Source organism: Elephas maximus, chromosome 19 (assembly GCF_024166365.1).
Source record: "Elephas maximus indicus isolate mEleMax1 chromosome 19, mEleMax1 primary haplotype, whole genome shotgun sequence".
NCBI classification, from domain to species: Eukaryota; Metazoa; Chordata; class Mammalia; order Proboscidea; family Elephantidae; genus Elephas; species Elephas maximus.
Genome location: NC_064837.1, coordinates 71,920,234 through 71,942,442, shown reverse-complemented (window position 1 = coordinate 71,942,442; position 22,209 = coordinate 71,920,234). Strand labels below are relative to the sequence as shown.

The 22,209-nt window shown below is 42.9% G+C and overlaps 1 protein-coding gene across 3 annotated transcripts in view; it reads left to right on the top strand.

Moving 5' to 3' along the window:
• The window catches only part of CCDC57 (coiled-coil domain containing 57), a 114,702-nt gene that overhangs the window by 66,556 nt on the left and 25,937 nt on the right, over positions 1-22,209 (top strand). For all 3 annotated transcript variants that reach the window (XM_049861393.1, XM_049861394.1, XM_049861395.1), the window contains exons 16-17: positions 5,333-5,460; positions 12,255-12,471. In XM_049861393.1, the coding sequence (XP_049717350.1) occupies positions 5,333-5,460; positions 12,255-12,471 (345 nt within the window). The remainder of the gene's footprint in view (positions 1-5,332; positions 5,461-12,254; positions 12,472-22,209) is intronic.

Below are 22,209 nucleotides of genomic sequence, written 5' to 3'. Positions count from 1 at the left end.
GACCATAAGGCCATAAAAGTGGAAATCAGTAACAGAAAAAGCAGGGAAAAGAAATCAAACACTTGGAAACTGACCAATACCCTGCTCAAAAAAGACTGGATTATAGAAGACATTTAGGGTGGAATAAAGAAATTCAGAGAATCCAGTGAGAATGAAAACACTTCCTATCAGAACCTTTGGGACACAGCAAAAGTGGTGCTCAGAGGCCAATTGATATCAATAAATGCACACATCCAAAAAGAAGAAAGGGCCAAAATCAAAGAAGTATCGCTACAACTTGAAAAAATAGAGAGCAACAAAAGAAACCCACAGGCACCAGAAGAAAACAAATAATAAAAATTAGAGCAGAACTAAATGAAACAGAAAACAGAAAAACAACTGAAAGAATTAACAAGACCAAAACCTGTTTTTTTAAAAAACTCAACAAAATTGATAAACCGTTGGCCCAACTGACAAAAGAAAAACAGGAGAGGAAGCAAATAACCCGAATAAGAAATGAGATGGGCGATTTTACAATAGATGCAACTGAAATTAAAAGAATTGTATCAGATTACTATGAAAAACTATACTCAAAAAATCTGAAAACCTAGAAGAAATGGAAGAATTCCTAGAAACACACTACCTACCTAAACTAACACAAACAGAGGTAGAACAACTAAATAGACCCCTAACAAAAGAAGAGATTGAAAAGGTAATCAAAAAACTCCCAACAAAAAAAAGCCCTGGCCCGGATGGCTTCACTGCAGAGTTCTACCAAACTTTCAGAGAAGAGTTAACAGTACTACTACTAAAGGTATTTCAGAGCATAGGAAAGGATGGAATACTACCAATCTCATTCTATGAAGCCAGCATATCCCTGATACCAAAACCAGGTAAAGACACCACAAGAGAAGAAAATTACAGACCTATATCCCTCATGAATGTAGATGCAAAAATCCTCAACAAAATTCTAGCCGATAGAATTCAACAACATATCAAAAAAATAATTCACCATGACCAAGTGGGATTCATACCAGGTATGCAGGGATGGTTCAACATTAGCAAAACAATTAATGTGATCCACCACATAAATAAAACAAAAGACAAGAATCACATGATTTTATCAATTGATGCAGAAAAGGCATTTGACAAAGTTCAACACTCATTCATGATAAAAACTCTCAGCAAAATAGGAATAGAAGGAAAATTTCTCAACATAAGAAAGGGCATTTATACAAAGCCAACAGCCAACATCACCCTAAATGGAGAGAGCCTGAAAACACTACCATTGTGATCGGGAACCAGACAAGGATGCCCTTTATCACCACTCTTATTCAACATTGTGCTGGAGGTCCTAGCCAGAGCAATTAGGCTAGATAAAGAAAGAAAGGGCATCCAGATTAGCTAGGAAGAGGTAAAAATACCTCTATTTGCAGATGACATGATCTTATACACAGAAAACCCTAAGGAATCCTCCAGAAAACTACTGAAACTAATAGAAGAGTTCAGCAGAGTATCGGGATACAAGATAAACACACAAAAATCAGTTGAATTCCTCTACACCAACAAAAAGAACATCGAAGAGGAAATCACCAAATCAATGCCATTTACAGTAGCCCCCCAGAAGATAAAATACTTAGGAATAAATCTTAGCAGAGATGTAAAAGACTTATACAAAGAAAAGTACAGTACACTTCTGCAAGAAACCAAAAGAGACTGACATAAGTGGAAGAACATACTTTGGTCATGGATAGGAAGACTTAACATTATAAAAATATCTATTCTACCAAAAGCGATCTGTACATTTAATGCAGTTCCAATCCAAATCCCAAGGACATTCTTTAATGAGATGGAGAAACAGATCACCAATTTCATATGGAAGGGAAAGAGGCCCCGGATAAATAAGGCATTACTAAAAAGAAGAACAAAGTGGGAGGCCTTACTTTACCCGATTTTAGAACCTATTATACTGTCACAGTAGTCAAAACAGCCTGGTACTGGTACAACAACAGATACATGGACCAATGGAACAGAATTGAGAATCCAGACATAAATCCACCCACATATGAGCAGTTGATATTTGACAAAGGCCCTAAAACAGTTAAATGGGGAAAAGACAGTCTTTTTAACAAATGCTGCTGGCATTACTGGATATCCATCTGCAAAAAAATGAAAAAAGACCCATACCTCACTCCATGCACAAAAACAAACTCAAAGTGGATCAAAGACCTAAATATAAAATCTAAAACGATAAAGATCATGGAAGAGAAAATAGGGACAACGTTAGGATCCCTAATACACGGCATAAACAGTATACAAAACATTATAAAGAACATAGAAGAAAAACTAGATAACTTGGAGCTCCTAAAAATCAAACGCTTATGCTTATCCAAAGATTTCACCAAAAGAGTAAAAAGGCTACCTACAGACTGGGAAAAAGTTTTTAGCTATGACATTTCTGATCAGTGCCTGATCTCTAAAATCTACATAATACTGCAAAAACTCAACTGCAAAAAGATAAATAACCCAATTAAAAAATGGGCAAAAGATATGAATAGACACTTCACTAAAGAAGACATTCAGGTAGCTAACAGATATATGAGGAAATGTTCACGATCATTAGCCACTAGAGAAATGCAGATCAAAACTACAATGCGATTTCATCTCACTCCAACAAGGCTGGCATTAATCCAAAAAACACAAAATAATAAATGTTGGAGAGGCTGTGGAGAGATTGGAACACTTCTACACTGCTGGTGGGAATGTCAAATGGTACAACCACTTTGGAAATCGATTTGGCGCTTCCTTAAAAAGTTACAAATAGAACTACCATACGCTCCAGCAATCCCACTCCTTGGAATATATCCTAGAGAAATAAGAGCCTTTACACAAACGGATATATGCACACCCATGTTTATTGCAGCACTGTTTACAATAGCAAAAACATGGAAGCCACCAAGGTGCCCATCAACGGATGAATGGATAAATAAATTATGGTATATTCACACAATGGAATACTACCCATTGATAAAGAACAGTGAGGAATCCGTGAAACATTTCATAACATGGAGGAACCTGGAAGGCATTATGCTGAGTGAAATTAGTCAGTTGCAAAAGGACAAATATTGTATAAGACCACTATTATAAGAACTTGAGAAATAGTTTAAACTGAGAAGAAAACATTCTTTTGTGGTTACGTGAGGGGGGAGGGAGGGGGTGGGAGAGGGCTATTCACTAATTAGATAGTAGTTAAGAACAACTTTAGGTGAAGGGAAAGATAGGACACAATACAGGGGAGGTCACCACAATTGGACTAAACCAAAAGCAAAGAAGTTTCCTGAATAAACTGAATGCTTCAAAGGCCAGAGTAGCAGGGACAGGGATCTGGGGGCCGTGGTTTCAGGGGACATCTAAGTCAATTGGCATAATAAAATCTATTAACAAAACATTCTGCATCCCACTTTGAAGAGTGGCGTCTGGGGTCCCCAATGCTAGCAAGCAGCCATCTAAGATGCATCAATTAGTCCCAACACACCTGGATCAAAGGAGAATGAAGAACACCAAGGACACAAGGTGATTATGAGCCCAAGAGACGGAAAGAGCCACATGAACCAGTTACTACATCATCCTGAGACCAGAAGAACTAGATGGTGCCTGGCTACAACCGATGACTGCCCTGACAGGGAACACAACAGAGAACCCCTGAGGGAGCAGGAGAGCAGTGGGATGCAGACCCCAAATTCTCATAAGGCCAGACTTAATCTTCTGACTGAGACTAGAAGGACGCTGGTGGTCATGGCCCCCAGACCTTCTGTTGGCCTAGGACAGGAACCATTCCTGAAGCCAACCCTTCAGACATGGATTGGACTGGACAATGGGTTGGAAAGGGATGCTGGTGAGGAGTGAGCTTCTTGGATCAGGTGGACAGTTGAGATTATGTTGGCATCTCCTGCCTGGAAGGGAGATGAGAGGGTGGAGGGGTTAGAAGCTGGCGAAAAGGACACGAAAAGAGAGAGTGGAGGGAGAGAGTGGGCTGTCTCATCAGGGGGAGAGTAATTGGGAGTGTGTAGCAAGGTGTATATGGGTTTTTGTGTGAGGACTGACTTGATTTGTAAACTTTCACTTAAAGCACAATAAAAATTATTTAAAAAAAATATTTAAAAACAAAAGCAGATGGTAACTCAACTGTAAAGAACCTGAGCTTTTTCTTAAGCAAGGAAACGTTTTCTTAAATAATCAAGACATAATAAAGCCAGTATAAAGCACAGAAAATTATTATTCTGGTAAGACAGAATCTTTGCTGTCTGGGCAGAGCCCACAGAAGGTGAAGAATAATTTTTCTTATTCTAGGCTAAGGCATAAATAGTAAACCAGGGAAGGAAACCTATTGAAATAGAGCAAATTTGGCCAAGGTGTTAACACATTTCATAGCTTTTTCAATTTAGGTGTTATAAACCAAGAAAAAGAATGTCAAAATACTCCATAGAAGAGAAGGTGGCAGACGTTGTCTTGCTTGCTTTGGACACGTCATCAGGAAAGACCATAGCTAGGAAAGGACATCACTTTCGGGAAAGTAGAGGTTCAGCCAAAATGAACGAAAGCTCCCATGAGATGGAGTGACATGATGGTTGTAACAATGGGCTCAAAAATACCAAAGACTGGGAGGATGGTGCAGGACTGGGCAGCATTTTGTTCTGAAGTACAAAAGGCCACCGTGAGCTGGAGCTGATTCAACGGCAGCTAGCCACAGCTAAGATGCTAACCACACAGTATGGTCATTGTTGCCATCTTCAAATGAACTGATAAAAAAGCTTTTAAAAGATTTCTGTTTCAACTTCCAGTTCAGTAAATATCAATAATTATAACACATACACACAGGTATGCAAAAAAAAAAAAACCTTTTGGTGTCCTTAGTAAGCTTGTGTCCACCCAGATTGGTTCATTATTGTGATAAATATTATTTCAGCAGCAACCATGTTGTATAGTATGTCGGCTTGAAGATAAATTTCCAAGATATTCAGGTATTTTAAAACCTTGGACTGACCATTAATGCATATTCATTGAGTGCCTGGATTATTTCTGGCACAACTTTTAAGTGTATGCTACGGAGGGGATCTGTATTTGGGTCTGTTAGTGAACGTGTCCGTTTCTGCTGCCCTCTTGAGAAGCTGCGTACGTGTGGCGGCATGTCTGTGCCTTCCACTGGTCTGTGGCCCAATTTTCTCTGTGAAATAGAAGTTACTTTGATTTTGGAGAGGTACATGCTGTGCTTTTTGAGTGTTTGTATTCGGCAAGAGAGAGATCCGGAAGTGATGTACACACAGAGAACAAACTTTTTCCCTCTTGTTTCCAGAGACTGTGGGGACACCACCTCGCCCTTCCCTTCCTGCCCCGCAGGCCCGGAGCCCAGGGGAGGTGCCTGGGCCACCACCAGATGGTAGCCTGCCCTTAGGACAGATGCAGCCCTGCTTCACTGTTCAGGTAACAGTCCCTCATCTGAGGAATGGGCTTTACTTATATGTATATATGTATATCATTTCTTAAGTTGTCGTTGAAAATATACACAGCAAAAAAATACACCAATTCAAGTTTCTACATGTACAATTCAGTGACCCTGATTACATTCTTTGAGTGTGTAAACATTCTCACCCTCCTTTTCTGAGTTCTTCTTCCCCCATTAACGTGAACTCACTGCCCCCTAAGTTTCCTGTCTAACCTTTCAAGTTGCTATTGTCAATTGATCTCATATAGGTAGGTCTTAAAAGAGCATAATGCTCTAGGCAGACTTTTTTTTTTTTTTTTTACCAGTTAAGCTAAATTATTGTCTGGTTTTAAGAAGTCTTCAGGGGATATTTTTGGTTTAAGGTTTAAAGATTATCTCAGGGCAATAATTTCAGGGGTTCACTCACCCTTCCTGGCTCCAGGAAGTTGGGAGTCCATGAAAACTTGAGATTCTATTCTGTATTTTCCTCCTTTTGAAAAGAATTCTTCTATAGAATCTTTGATCAAAATGTTCAGTAATGGTAGCTGGGCACCATCCAATTCTCCTGGTCTCACGGCAAAGGAGGCAGTTGTTGCTGGAGGCAATTGGCCACACGTTCCATCTCCTCCTCCTATTCCTGACTCTCCTTTCTCTGTGGCTCCAGGTGAATAGAGACCAATTGTTGTGCCTGGATGGCTGCTTGCAAGCCTTTAAGACCTCAGGCACTATGCAACAAACTAGGAGGTGGAACAGAAGCACTAGACATGTTATTAGACCACTTAACTGGGTTGAGGCTCATGAAACCATGATCCTAAACCTCCAAACCAAGGAACCAAATCTCATGAGGTGTTTGGTTGTTGCAGTGCAATGGATTGCTGTTATTTGGCCTTTCTTGCCATGGTCTTCTAACTCCCACTGTATGGCTAGGTGGGACTATGCAAATGAGGTGCTTGTGGCCCACCAAGGTGATTGGATAGCTTCCTAATAATGCAAGTAAGGTGCATGGTACCCTTTAGGGGTAAAAAAAAAAAAAAAAAATGGTAGGATCATGTAAATAAGGTGTATGGAACCCTAACAAGGGGATTGGTCAGTTTTGGCACCCCACTAGGCTTGGCAAATGAGCCATCCCAGAGGCAGAAAGGGGGGGATCTCACTACCACCAAGAAGAGACGGGAGTGCATTGTGTCCTTTGGACCTGGGGTTCCTGCGCTGAGAACCTCCTAGACTCAGAAGACAAAGAAAGAGCTGTGACACTGGAGATGGCTCAAGACAGTGAGAAGTGGTGGCAAGAACGGCAGAGAACCGGCAGCAGCAGAACTAGGAGACCAGTAGGAGACAGTGCGTTCCTGGCCCACAGAGCAAAAAACCTGAGCCACGTTGGACAGGAGGCTTGCCTGCGGAGTGGGGTGCCTCTGGGCACTTGTCCGCAGAGCTAAAAAGCTTTGTAACACTTGCCTAAGCAGGGCAGAGGCCAGGCCGAGGGGCCGAGGGCCAGAGAGAGACCTGCCTGTGGGCACAGCTGAGAAGTGGCTGTCCTTATCAAAGAACTGTATCCTGAGTGTTCCTAAACCTGAATTGTAACCTGTTACTTCCCTCATAAACCGCGTAACTGTGAGTACAGTCTGCGCGTTCTGTGTGGCCATTCCAAAGAGTTACCGAACCCAGCAGAGAAGGAAAGAGTGCCTTGGGAGGGATGGCTGGTGTCAGGATTTGTAAAAAGGTTGGAGAGTGGAGGTATGTCTGACCTCTCCTCATAGCAGTCAGCCTTGGGCTGTTGATGCTAATGAGTCTCCTCCCCTAGTGAAGTGAGAGGAGCCCTGGTAGTGCAGTGGTTAACAGCTTGGCTGCTAATCAAAAGGTCGGCAGTTTGAATCCACCAGCTGCTCCTTGGAAACCCCACGGGGCAGTCCTACTCTGTCGTGTAGGGTCACTTTGAGTCAGAATCGACTCCATGGCAACAGGTAGTGAAGTGATAGGAGAAGGTCTGATGCTGCTGCCACGCCATGTTTACAGTTGTACATATGCAGCCGCAGCAGCTACTCCTTTGTTTTTGTCATTGTTGTGAATATCTGTATCGCACAACTTTTGCCAATAAGCAATGGATTTTTAATAGCTTTTACTAGTTGTTTAAGTATTGCCTTTTCATTTTAAAAAACCTTCCAATTTTCAGTACCCAAACATAGTTACCAGTAGCATTTCAATGTGTTTCCTGCTGTTTTTTTTAATTATAAATTATACATATTATAAAATGTATATGTACAGTTTCAAGGGTAAGAACCTGAACAGTTCCTGACCGCCTGTCAGAATCAGGGAGGCCCTCAGCGCCTCTCTCCTCGCGCACCCCTTGCTGTCACGCGTGGTTATACCGCCTTTCCGTGTACTTATCTTTCTTTTTTTCAGTGATGTTTTCTCAGGATGAGACCCTGTGATATGTGGTTTTATAAGCTGTTCTTTTTCAATTTTATTTTGAACATTTTCCTTTGATATTAACTATTCAGAATACTTTTGTTGATGCTTTTACTCATATAGGGTATATCATTATCACTTTAACCATTTCTACTTCTGTTGGGCCTTCATATTTTTTTTCAATTTCTTGTTAGTATAAATAACAATATGATAAATATTCTTGTATATAAATATTTGTGCTATTTCTTGATCACCTTAGAACAAATTTGTAGAATTAAAATCACTGGATTGAAGATACACACATTTTTAAGACTTTTGATCCATACCACCAAATTACTTTCCAGAAAGCTTGTACCAATTTATACACTACGAGCAGTGAGTGAGAATGCCTATTTTACTGTAGCTTTGCTCACCGGGGAATTCTGTTTTAAATTTTTACCAATATGATAGGTTAAAAAAAAATTGCCTCTTTGAAAACTTTCTTTGATCCTTAGTAGTGTTAAAGTTTTTAATCTATTTATTGGCCATTTGCACTTTTTCTCTTGGATAGTTCTTTTATTCATATCCTTTGTTAATTTTTCTGCTGGTGCGTTTGCACGTTTCTTGTTGCTTTGTGAGAGCTCTTTACATATTAAAGTGATTGCCACTTGTCTGTTACACATCTTTCCCACACTAGTCATTTGCCTTTTAATTTTTTGACTGTTTTTATTTATTTTTTTAACCTTCAGATTTTTTTTTTTTTAAATCTAATAAGTTGTCAGTTGATTTTAATGATTTAGGTTAGAGAGTCCTTATTATTTTGTTTTCTATACAGTTCCTGAACTGGTGCTACACTGCTTTAAATACTGTAATATATTTAAATATCTCATAGAACAGGTTGGCTCTAATTTCTTTCCTACCAAATTACCTTGGCTATTTTTTCCCATTTATCCTTTAATGTGTGGGTATTGTTATTTAATTAATTCTGTCTTAGTTATCTAGTGCTGCTGTAACAGAAATACCACAAATGGATGTCTTTAACAAAGAGAAATTTATTTCCTCACCGTAAAGTAGGCTAAAAGTCCAAATTCAGGGCGTCAGCTCCAGGTGAAAGCTTTCTCTCTCTGTCAGCTCTGGAGGAAGGCCCTTGTCATCAATCTTTCCCTGGTAGAGGAGCTTCTCAGTGCAGGGACCTCAGGTCCAAAGGACAAGCTATTCTCCTGGCTCTTGTTTCTTGGTGGTATAAGGTCCCCATATCTCTCTGCTGAACTTTCTCTTTTATATCTCAAAAGAGATTTCCTTAAGACACAATCTAATCTTGTAGATCTCATCAACATAACTGCCCCTAATCCCTCTCATTAACATCATAGTGATAGGATTTATAACACACAGGAAAATCACATCAGATGACAAATCCTGGACAGTCACACAGTACTGGGAATCATGGTGTCATGGATAGAATTATGTCCCTCAAAAATGTGGGTATCAGTTTGGCTGGGCCATGATTGCTGGTATTGTGTGATTTTCCTATGTGTTGTAAATCCCGCCTCTGTGATGTTGATGAGGGAGGATGGGCAGCAGTTGTGTTAGTGAGGCAGGACTCAGTCTACAAGATTGGATTGTGTCTTGAGGCAATCTCTTGAGATATAAAAGAAAGAAGTGAGCAGAGAGACAGGCGGACTTCCTACCACCAACCAAGCAGTGCCGGGAGCAGAGGGCATCCTTTGGACCCAGGGTTCCTGTGTGGAGACGCTCCTAGTCCAGGGAAATATTGATGAGAAGGCCTACAGAGATAGAAGGCCTACAGAGATAGAAAGCCTTCCCCTGGAGCTGACGCCCTGAATTTGGACTTTTAGGCTACTTTACTCTGAGGAGATAAACTTCTCTTTGTTAAAGCCATCCACTTGTGGTATTTCTGTTATAGCAGCACTAGATGACTAAGACACATGGCCTAGCCAAATTGATACACATATTTTTGGGGGACACAATTCAATCCATGACAAATTCTATAATATTTTTAGACATGTAAGAAAATACAAAGATTAATGTAATGAGCATGCATGTGTACACTGCCCAACCTAATCAACAAAACGTCACGAAGTCCGACCCCTTTGAGTGCCCTGCCCTAAGATCCTGTCCCTCGCGCTTCTCAAGCTTCTTTCAGCCTCTCCCCCTAGCAGGTACTTGAAGGTCTCTGTAAACATCGTCAGGCTGCACGTGCCCTCTGCACACACTTTCCACCCAGCAGGCTTTTTTGAGCTGCAGCCGTGTTGATGCGTGCGGTTCCATTCAGGGTTGGCAGACTTTCTGCAAAGACCCAGAGAGTAAATACTTCCAGCTTTGAGGGCCAAACGGGCACAGTTGCAACGGCTCAGCTCTGACAGCACTCACAGACCACACGTAAATGAGTGGGGATGACTGTGCTCAGATGAACTTTATGTGTGGACGTTTGAATGTTAAGTTCGTGTATTTTCGCATGTTATTAAATACTCTTATGATTTTTTTCAACTGGGTGGATTACTTAAAAATGTATTTGGTGGGTATATTTTCACCACAGTTAAAAAGTATAAACTATTTGCAGCTTCTGGGCTGTACAGAAAAAGAAGACGAGCTGCGTGTGGCCCGCAGCCTCTCTTTGCCAACCCACGGCCCAGAGACTAGTTGGTATATTTTCTACTGTGTGGAAACACCAACGTTTGTTTACCTTCCTCCTGTTGATGGGCACGGAGGTCGTTTACAGTTTTTATCCATGAGCGTTGTTGTACGTGTGTGTGTGTCTGGTTTATGTGTAGAAAAATGCTTCTAGGGTGTGTACCTGGGGTGAGAACCGCAGAGGAAGCTCGAGGGTTAATACGCATGAAAAGATGTTCCTCATCACAAGCATCAGGGGCATGTGTGACTGAGGGGGCCGGTGTAATCAAGCAGGAGCACACAGACACCATCTGAAGCAGCGCTGTAGACGCTGCTGCTGGCCTTTGTAGAGGAGGACCTGGGCCTCCTTGCGGCCGCCCCGCTCACAGCTCCTCGTGGGTCCAGCTCTTTGTAATAGTTCTTTCCTTTCTTCCTGCCTCTCCCTCTCGTGACCAGTGAGGTAACTCTTCTCTTGGCCCGGAGAGCCTGCACTGCACAGGGAGATTATAAGGGGGCCTCAACTACTGTCTCCTGTCAGGCTCGTGGCCAGTGGAAAGGTTGCCTGGGTGGCCCGTGGCCTTGCTGGGTGTCGGGGGAGAGCAGGAGGGTTGCTTCTTGAATTGATGGTTTAGGCCTGGCTTGTGGTGGTGGGTGTGTTGCCCAGCAAAGCCCGTCTCAAACCCCAGGAATTTGGAGAGAGCATTTTTCACAATCCTGTGGGAAAGCTCATCGAGGCTTCTCTGGCTCATAAGCTGCGGAAGCTGTTGAATCCCAAGATCAGCAAGTAAGATGGCAGGCTGCAGGATCACAGGCTGTGGAGGCTGGCAGATCCCAAGACTGGCAGGTAAACTGCTAGCTCAAGTCCCAAGAACCAGAGGACAGATGAACAGGAGCCAGCCACAGGATCCAGGATTCTCCTGCTGTTGGGTTTTCCCATACAAGATGCTGGGAATGCCAAGAAGGAGGTTCTCCAAGTGCTAGGGAGAACCAAAAACTGTCAGAAGAAATACGGCCCCAAGAAGCTGTAGGGGGGAAGCAAGGCAGGGGCAAGGTGGCCCTACTGCTCTGTGCACCTGAGGGCATTCTCTGGGGCACCTGCCCTCCGCGTCCTCTGAGGTTCACCTCCCATGATGGCTGGGTAGCCTGAACCTGGGTTCCACAGTCACCCTACAAGTGTCCGAGCTGCCCAGCTCATTGTACGGCACGGACACCCCAGTGTTGCCAGCAGACTCTGTAGGCCTCCAGCAGCCAACCTCTGATGGTGCATCTCTGAGCCCAGCTGCTGTCCACATGCATATCGGGGTGAAACAGGCAGGGACCTTTGCATCCTCCAGGCTCGAGAGAGGCTAGCGTTTTAGTGCCCAGGGCAGCCGCAACAAAAGGCCACCAAGCGGGCGGCTCTGGAGGCCAGAAGTCCAAATTTGGGGCCCTGCTGTCTCTGCCGGCTCTGGAGAGGCTCCTTCCTTGTTTGGCTCAGCCCCAGGTTTGGCACTCCTTAGCTTGTACGCAAATCCTCACTTACCATCTTCCCCCGGTGTGGGACTCTGTTCTGTGTCTGTTCCCTCTTTTTATAAAACATCACTCAGAAGGGATTAGGGTTAGGACCCACCCTTCTGGGCTGTGATTTCACTGTAACACCTGCACAGGAAAACCGCATTTCCAGACAAGGTCACATTCACAAGTGCTGGGGTTAGGACTTCAACTTATATTTTGAGGGGACACAGTTCACCCATAACAGGTGGTTTCCAAGGATGATTTTCTTTCCTGACTTTTATAGAGCCAGCCCAGAATTCCCACGGTGACTTGCAAATCAAGCCGTCAGAAAGAAAACAGGTCCCCAAAGCCACCGCAGGCCCAGGAACCCTGTGAGGAAAACAGCCGCCACACCCAGAGGTCGTTGTCGTTGGTCAGCAGCTCCCTCCAGGACACATGGAAGTTACTAGATCTGGGGTCCAGTCCTTCTGGCCCCACCTCCCAGGATGACTCAACTCCAGGTAGGAGAAACAGGCTTCTCTGGGCTCTGCCAGCGTGTCCGGGTACTGGCAGGAGGGTGTCTGGTGGCCTTCCTCTCAGGCTTGAGAGGAAGCGCCTGCATTCTTTCTGCCTATCCAAACTGCTGCACTTTGTTTTACCAAAAACCAAACCCGTTGCCGTCGAGTCAATTCTGACTCATAGCAACCCTATAGGGCAGGGTGGAACTGCCCCACAGGGTTTCCTAGGCTGTAAATCTTTACCGAAGCGGACTGCCACATCATTCTCTCACGGACCAGCTGATGTATTTGAACTGCCGACCTCTTGGTTAGCAGCTGAGCACTTAACCACTGCGCCGCCAGGGCTCCCTCACTTTGTTTTAATAGGGTATAAAGCCATGTATATGTGGCACAAGCAGTTTGTACTCAGCTACTATAAACCTAAAGGTTGAGGGTTCAAACCTGCCTGATAGCATCACAGAAGACAGACCTAGCAATCTGCTTCCATAAAAACTGTTGTTGTTAGGTGCCACTGAGTTGGTTCTGACTCATAGTGACGCTGTCTGTGTACAACAGAACAAAACACTGCCCAGTCCAGCGCCATCCTCATAATCATTGCTGTGTTTGAAACCATTGTTGCAGCCACTGTGTCAATCCATCTCATTGAGGATCTTCCTCTTTTTCGCTGACCTCTACTTTACCAAGCATGATGTCCTTCTCTGGGGACTGGTCCCTCCTGATAACATGTCCAAAGAACGTGAGACAAAGTCTAACCATCCTTGCTTCTAAGGAACATTCTGGCTGTACTTCTTCCAAGACAGACTTGTTCTTCTGGCAGTCCATGGTACATTCAATATTCATCAACCCCATATTTCAAAGGCATCAGTTCTTCTTCGGTCTTCCTTACTCATTGTCCAGTTCCATGAAGATTACAGTCTGGAAAACTGTGTGGGGTTGTTCTCGTCTGTCACACAGGGTTGCCATGATTCGGAATTGACCCAGCAACAAAGGGTTTGGTTTTTTGGTCTTGATAAATTCCTTTCCTCTGCTTTGGTTCCTGAATATGTCACATACTATGGTGGCATACTTGTAGGGCAGAAACCTTGTCTCCTAGCTGATGCGGATCAGTGTGTTTTGCTTTGAATGGATTCCATGTGATGAGTGGAATGATTCCTCCTCAGGGAGCTGGCATGGAGTAGAGTCCCGTTACTCCATCAGAGACGGGCTTTCCTCAGTCTCGTAATGCCAGGGCGGCTTCAGAAGCACGTGTCCTCATCCTGTGGCCATCCCAGCATTGCTGCCCTCAGGCCCCTCTCTCTCTGTCACCTAAGTCACATGCCCAGGCCACACCTTTAGTTGATTCTCACCATCATTGTGATGCTTTTGGGAAAACTCATCTGAAGGGCCCGCCTTTGGGGAACTGCATGAGACCAATATGTAGCAAGAAGATGGAGGGAGGAAAAGACCAGGCTGTCTGAAGACAGCTGGGAACCCAAACGTGAGGTGAGGAGATGGAGGTGGACTGTAATCTACTCGGTATTTGTACTGTGTGCCTACTGAATCCGTACCGCGTCCATACCACGTCTGTTCCGCGTCCGTACACCCAGAGCTTCCTTGAGTTTTCTTTACAACTGCAGAGTGCTCCATTATGTGGTGCTACGTAGCTTACTTAACAGTCTCCCATCAATGCATTTATTAGGTTATTTCCAATCTTTTACCATTACAAATAATGTTAAATTGAATAACCCCGTACGTACACTAGAGTGAGTGTGTGAAAGTACATATGTAAATTCCTAAAAGGGGGATGCTTTGTCAAAGGCATATATTCGTGTAGTTTTGGTAGATTCTGTCATTTTGACCTCCACAGAGACTGTCTGGGGTCACACTCCCACCAGCGGTGTTTGAGAGTGCTCCTTCCAGCCCTCTCCTACACAGGGCTATTAGACGTTCATCTTTACAGTCTCATAGGTGTAGTTTTAACTCGCACTTAGGAGGCATTTCCATTTCCTCTTCTGTCAATTCTCTGCCCGTTTATATACTGGATTGTTGTCTTTTTCCATTATGATGTGTAGGAACTTATTAACCATGATGGAAATCAGGCCTTTCCTGAGACATGAATTGCAGATATTTTCCCCTGGTTTTTCATATGTCTTTTGACCTTGCTTATAGTAGTTTGTCATGCACTTATTTTCCGTTTTTATGTAGTTAATGTCTTTGTTTTAAATTGTTTCTGGTTTTTTGTGCCATACTTAAGCCTTCTCCATCTCAAGATAAGAAATTATTCTCCCATGATTTCTTCTAATACAGCTATGGTTTCATTTTTTATTAAATATTTAAATCCATGATCCATTGGAAATTATCATGGTATGTGGTTGTCTTAGCCATCTGATGCTGCTATAACAGAAATACCACAAGTGGATGGGTTCAACAAACAGAATTTTATTCTCTCACAGTCCAGTAGGCTACAAGTCCAAATTCAGGGCACCAGCTCCAGGGGAAGGCTCTCTCTCTGTCAGAGTTGGAGGAAGGTCCTTGTCATCAATCTTCCCTGATCGAGGAGTTTCTCAGTGTAGGGACTCTGGGTCCAAAGGATGCACTATGCTCCTGGTGCTTCTTTTTTGGTGGTATGAGGTCCCCCTATCTCTCTGCTTGATTCTTTTATATCACAAAAGAGATTGGCTCAAATTGTAGGTTAATTTTACAGATTGAGTCTACATAACTGCTGCTAATCCCAACTCATCAACAACATAGAGATAGGATTTATAGGACATAGGGAAATCACATCAAATGACAAAATGGTGGACAATCACACAATACTGGAAGTCACAACCTAGCCAAGTTGACACATTTTGGGGGGACACAGTTCAATCCATGACAACAGTATATATGGTATGAAGTAGAAACCCAAATTCCTTTTTCCCTGGTGGCTACTCAGAGGCCTCAACAGCAGTTACTAAGTAACTCATTGTTATGGACTGAATTAATATGTGTCCCCAAAAAATATGTGTTGTAAATCCTAATCTCTGTGCCTGTGATGGAGCCCTGGTGGCGCAGTGGTAAGCATTTGGCTGCTAACCAAAAGGTTGGCAGTTCGAATCCACCAGCTGCTCCTTGGAAACCCTATGGAGCAGCTCTACTCTGTCCTGTAGGGCTGCTATAAGTCAGAATCAACTCGATGGTAACAGGTTTTACTATAACCTATGGGACCAGGGACATACATGTGGTCGGACATTGCCTGAATGAACGCTATACAGCACAAGGGATTTGCTTTTTTTTTTTTTAATGCCTGTGGTTGTAATCCTGTTTGGAAATGGGTTGTCTCTTCAATGCTAATATAACAGGATTTGTGTTGGGTGTGTCTTGAGTCAATCTCTTTTGACACATAAAAGATTAAACAAGCATGAGAGAAGCAGAGATGGGGGAAAGTTGATGCCAAGACACATGGAGATCTCCAAGGAACCAGAAAGCAGAAGCTGAAGAGACAAGGACCTTCCCCTCAGAGCCGACAGAGAGACAAAGCCTTCCCCTAGAGCTGGCACCCTGATTCAGATTCTAGCCTCCTAAACTTTAAGAAAACAAATATGTTGGTTTAAGTTATTTGCTTGTTGTATTTCTGTTTATAGCAGCACTAGATAACTAAAACCCATTGCCATCTAGTTAATTCCAACTCATAGACACTGTGGTTACCCACTTGTTTGGAACCCCGCTTTCATTGTAATACTAAATTTTCCATCTCTTTTGAGTCTGTACCTGGACTGTTTATTCTGTTCCACTGACCTGCTGGTCTGGTCGTGCCCAGTGCTGTATTGTTTGAATTGTTATAGCTTTATGGTCCATTTTAATGTCTGGCTGCTCTAGTCTCCTCTTTACACTTCTTTTTCAGAATTTTCCTGGTTATTCTCATTTGTTTATTTTTTTTTTTCAATACCAACTTTAGATTCAGCTTGTCTGGTTCCCCAGCCCCTCCAATAAATAATACCCTATTGTTAGTTTTCTTAGTATTACATTAAATTTATACTCTATCTGAGGGAGAAGTGACATCATAATGATGTCATGTTTTCTATTCTCTCTTCTACTCCAATTTTGCCTTCACTTCTTAATATCTTTTTGTTTTCTCCTTTTTTTTTTTTTTTTGAACACAGTTCAAACCATATCTCCATTTTCTTAACACCTCTTACTTGAGCTTCTGTGTCTCTGTTTTGTGCTCTTGCTTCTTAGAGACTGTTGCTTCATTACAATTTTAAATTATGACAGAAAATTGTACTATAATGTCTATCCCATCAGAAGTTTTGTTGGTGAATGTTGATTGTCACATAGTTTTCTTGTTTCCTTCCTCCTTTTTTCTGATAGCATTTTTGTCCACCCCCCACCCCATCTTTGAAAAAGATAAATTTTTCTGACCAGCTATTTATAAGAAGTTTATATAGGAAATGAGGCCAGGACCATTTTCCAGTCTAGCAGAATTTTGTTGTGTGTGTGTGTTTTCTTAAATAAGAGTTTGTTTAGTTTCTACTTATTCTTGGCCAATAAAAATCCATAGCTACTGGGTTTTTCACAAAGTACAGTTTCTCTTCTCCCCTTCCACCACAGACATCCCGACTTCTGCAAACATGGCTGGCCTGAACAGTTCCTTTTAATCCCCCCTTCTGTCTTCTATAGGGTCACTATGAGTTGGCAATGGGTTTGGTTTTCTTTTTTTTGGGCCTGTCTTCTAGGAATCACACATGGTCAGGGAAGCACTTGCTACCAGCCCGGTTTCTGCTGTTACAAACAAGGAATTGGGTTTTGCCCCTCAGGGTGTGCCACTCACCCTTGAGAAATGTGCTTTCCTGGAAGAAAAGACTGCATTTTTGTTTTTCACTCCCTGTTTTCCTTGTGGATGATTTACAGGATGACAGGGAAGACGTTCTGACTTTATGATGACTTCAAGACAGAAATCAGCCTCCCTTTCCAATAAATCCAAAGAAATACACACATCCCTCCAAGTACTGCTCTGGCCATTCCCCACAGACCTCAGCGTGTAGGATTGCTTCTGTCACTCGGGCAAGCACTTCGTAATCCTCAGGACTTCTTTCCTTAACTTGAATAGATTTTTTTTTATGTTTCCAAATTTGTGGGATTTTTTAAAAACTATCTTTTAGTTATTGATTTCTAAAATTTTTACATTGGTCAAAGAATAAAACCACTATGATGTCAGTTCTTCTGAGAGGTATATGTTAAATCCACAACTACAATTATTGATTTATCTCCTTCTGTCAGTTGTTGCTCTGTATCTTTTGAGGTGCTTTGTTAGGTACATGTCTCTTTAGGCTCTTTGCCTTCTTGATCTCTTCTTCCTTTTACCCGTGTTTAGCATCCCTCCTGTTCCCTTAGCTTGTTTTGCACCAAGAAGCCTATTCTGTCTGATGCCGAGATTGCCCCGTAGGTCCTGCGTTGAGTCGTACTTGCCTGGGTCACCTATCTCCTTTTATTTTCAGATTTTCTGTACCCTTTGTTTATAGGGCGCCTTCTGCAGAAAATCTAGCACTTGCTTTCCATTTGCCCCAACCTGAAAGTCTGTGTGTTTGGTGGGTCGCATACGTTTCATTTATTGTGAGTACTCTTATACTGTTTTTTTCTACATCTTATTTTGTATTTTCTATTTGCCATGCTTTCTTTTTTTTTTTCTTCTCCTGTCTTCAGTTGGATAGATCACGTTTTCTGTTTTCTTCTGCTTGCTTTTAAGTTATCTTCCCTATTTTTATTCTTCTGATGTTTACTCATAAATTTCATTATGACCCATACTTATTTTAATTTCTTTCTATCAGTTTCTTAAACTTTTCAACGTTTGTATTTTTTCCTCGGTAAAACAAGTTACCCTAACACGTTCTCACTTTCCATTGTCGTCGTCTTAGGGATGTGTTTGTGGAGGGGAGTTGTTTTTAGACAGAAGTGGATTTTACTAAGTTCTTTTTTATTTATCCTTACTTATTTTTACTTTCCGAATTTCTTGTAGTAGCCTTTTGGATATATTTTCCTTCTTGCTGGAATAATTCTTCCAAGATTATTTTAAAAGAGAGTTTCTGGGAAACTTTTTGAAGCCTTATATGTGAGTGTTTTTATTTTTGCCTCACATTTAAATACACTTTAACTAAATATAAAATTCCAGGCTTCCATTTCTAGTAATATATCAGGATAAGTACCTGGGTTGATGTTTCCACTAAAAATAGCTATAACTGCTATATAGAATACTAAGAATATCTTTGTGAAACATTAATAAGCTGACAAGAAGGTAAAGAAATCTCAAGACAAACAATTAAGTGAAGGAGGAACTCTGACAGGAAGTTGAGTACTGAAGTCGGCTTTTACCCCAAGAACTTTGTCAAACTGGGTGAACTTGAAATTTGGTATTCACAGCTTCACAGGGCTTCAAAAACAGGTGATAAAACCCAGGGCCCAGCCAAAGTGGGAGTCCAGTGGCCAAATCTTGCCCCCACCCACCTATAAAACTGGAACTCCAAAGGGCAACATTCTCAGTGTAAAGGTGAACCAGGATGCCCCCAGCCCCCTCCCATCCCATCAGGACCTGTGGGGAAAATCGAGACTTGTTCTCAGACACAGAGGGGGAGGTGGAGGGCTGCTCCTTACTTGCAAGCACAGGTCTGCTCTCATGTGGCTTACAGCCCCAGTCCACACTACATGGGCGGTCTGATAAACCTCAGACTGAAAATGCTGACTTAGAGGGATTCTGAACTTCTAGAGCCCTCAAGCACTAGGCAATAGCAAACGCAAATCATTTCAAGGGGGAGCCACCTCCATCCCAGAGCATAAATAATTCCCACAAATGAGATTTCAATGAAAAATAAGTAACATTAGTAGTGGTTGTTGCCCAACATGGCAGACACACTGATGTCACCGAATTGTACGTGTAAAACATGTTGAAATGGCAAATGATTTTTTATGTATCAGGAATAGACAGCAAAAGTAGACCTGGAATTCTCAGATACAGAGTATAAAATAACTATATTTAATATCTTTGAAGAAATGAAAGAAACTATAAAGACCAAGCAGATCTGAGAAAGTACAAATAGAACTTAAAGAAATGAAAAATGTAATAATTGAAATTACATAGACAGGTTTAACACAGATTATATGCCACAGAATTAATAAATGGATGTTAGATATGAAGAAATTATCCAGAGAGACAAAGAGATTTAAAAAATATGAAAAACAGGTTAAGAGACATGGAGGATAGAGTAAGAGTGTCTCATACAGGTTGATCAAAGCCTCAGAAGGAAAAGGAATATGGACACAGGCAACATTTGAAGGAATTAAGGCTGAGAATTTTCCAGATATGTTACAGGACACTAATCCTCAATTCCAAGAATTCTAACAAACCCCAATCTGAATAATCAAAAAGAAACACACACCTGAATACATCGCAATAAAACTGAGGAACAACAAAGATAATGTGATTATTTTGAAAGCAGCCAGAGAGAGAAGACAGATCGACTTCCAGAAAGGAAGGGCTGACTGATCACTGACTTCTTATCAGCAGCAATGAAAGCCAGAAGACATTGAAGTGATATCTTTCATGTGCTGAGAGAAAATAGTTGTCAACCTAGAACTCCACACTTGGGGAAATGTGAGCAAAACAAACTTTTTCAGACAATAAAAGCTGAGAGGCTTTGCCACCAGATGTCCCTCACCAAGGACATTCCAAAGTAGGGATCAGCAAACTTTTTCTGTAAGGGGCCGGATAGGAAGCATTAGGCTTTTTGGGCTATAGGTCTCTTTTGCAACCACTCAGCACTGTCCTTGTAGCACAAAAGGCAGCCATAGACACTAATGGGCAATGGCTGTGTTCCCTTAAGTTACTACAAAAACAGGTGGCAGTCATGTCCTATTTCTTAAGCTGGATGATGGACAAACAGGTATCAGTTTCATTATTCTTTAAACTACATTGTTGTGTGTTGTGAAGTCGATTTTCAACTCACAGTGACTCCACATGACAGAGTAGAACTGTCCCTTAGAGTTTTCTAGGCTGTAATCTTCATGGGAGCAGGCCACCAGGCCTTTCTCCCATGGAGCCTCTGGGTAGGGTACCAGCCTTTTGGTTAGCAGCTGTCTTAGTCATCTAGTGCTGCCATAACAGAAATACCACAAGTGGATGGCTTTAACAAAGTGAAATTTATTTTCTCACAGTCTAATAGGTTACAAGTCCAAATTCGGGGCGTCAGCCCCAGGGGAAGGCTTTCTCTCTGTCGGCTCTGGAGGAAGGTCCTTGTCTTCAATCTTCCCCTAGTCGAGGAGCTTCTCAGGACCAAACAGAGTGCTCTGCTCCTGGTGCTGCTTTCTTGGTGGCATGAGGTTCCCAACTCTCTGCTTTCTTCCCTTTCTTTTTTACCTCTTGAGAGATAAAAGGTGGTGCAGGCCACATCCCAGGGAAATTCCCTTTACCTTGGATCAGGGAGGTGACCTGGGTAAGGGTAGTGTTACAATCCCACTGTAATCCTTTTAACATAAAATTACAATCACAAAATGGAGGACAACCACAGAACACTGGGAATCATGGCCTAACCAAGTTGATAACAAGCATTTCTGGGGGATATAATTCAATCCATGACAGCAGCCAAACACTTAACCATTGGGCCACCAGGGCTCCTTCTTTAAACTACGCATGTATACTATATTTTATATGTGCTTTACGTATTTTTGGAGCCCTGGTGGCACAGTGGTTAAGAGCTCGGCTGCTCACCAAAAGGTCGACAGTTCGAATCCACCAGCCACTCCTTGGAAACCCTATTGGGCGGTCCTACTCTGTCCTGTAGGGTCACTATGAGTCAGAATCGACTCAATGGCAGCAGGTTTGTTTTGGTGGGGTTTTTTTTTTTTGTTTGTTTGTTTGTTTTTAAATGTATTTTTGGTATATTTTATGATGAAAAGTTTTAAAGAGGGAGGGAGTAGCCAGCTGTGTGCAGTGCTGCTGAGAAGCCGAGTAAGAGAATGGTGTTGCTCTGGAAGGCAGCAGTGTTTTCCATCCCTTTGCTGCTGGGAAAGAGGTGGAAACAGTTGATCATTCCGGAGGGGGAGGGGGCAGGCTCAGGAGAGAAGTCCTGGAGGAGGCAAGTGGGTGGGTCCCAGTGCCCATGGGGAAGGCTGGCGTTGGACAGGAGCAAGCCTCTCTAGCTGGTGACAGGACAGAGGCGGAGTCGTGAAGAACCGTGAACTTACCTCACTCACAAGCTCACAAGGCAGCCTCCACAGTTTCTTAGAAGCTGGTAGAAGACATGAGACTCCTGGGCCAGACACTAAGGACTTTGTTTCAGCACAGCAGGCAGCGTGAGCAAGGGAACGTGGTTCCCGGGCCCCCGAGTCCCACAGGCAGTGCAGGCTGCCCAGGTGGACGCGCCCAGCTGGGGAGCCCCAGCGTGGGAATCACAGTGGCCTTGAGCAGATGGCCCTTTGCCCAGAGGAAGACTCTGTATCTTCCAAGGCTTTGGCTCTACAGACACACTTGGAAAGACAGTCCAGAGCAAGAGCTGCAGTGTCTCTGCATACAGAAACACAGGACCTGGAGCACTGTCTCAGCGATAGGCTGGAGAACAGTTGCTGTCAGGCTCCCTGTCTCCTCCTCTCACGTGTGAGCGCGGCCATGAGCCGAGAGAGGAGGGGTGACAGTGGAGCTGTGACATGGGCCTGTGGAGTGTTGGGGGGGCATCATGGGCTCCCCACAGTGCAAGCCCCCACAGAGCTGGCCTGGTCTGAAGCAACCAGCTGGTG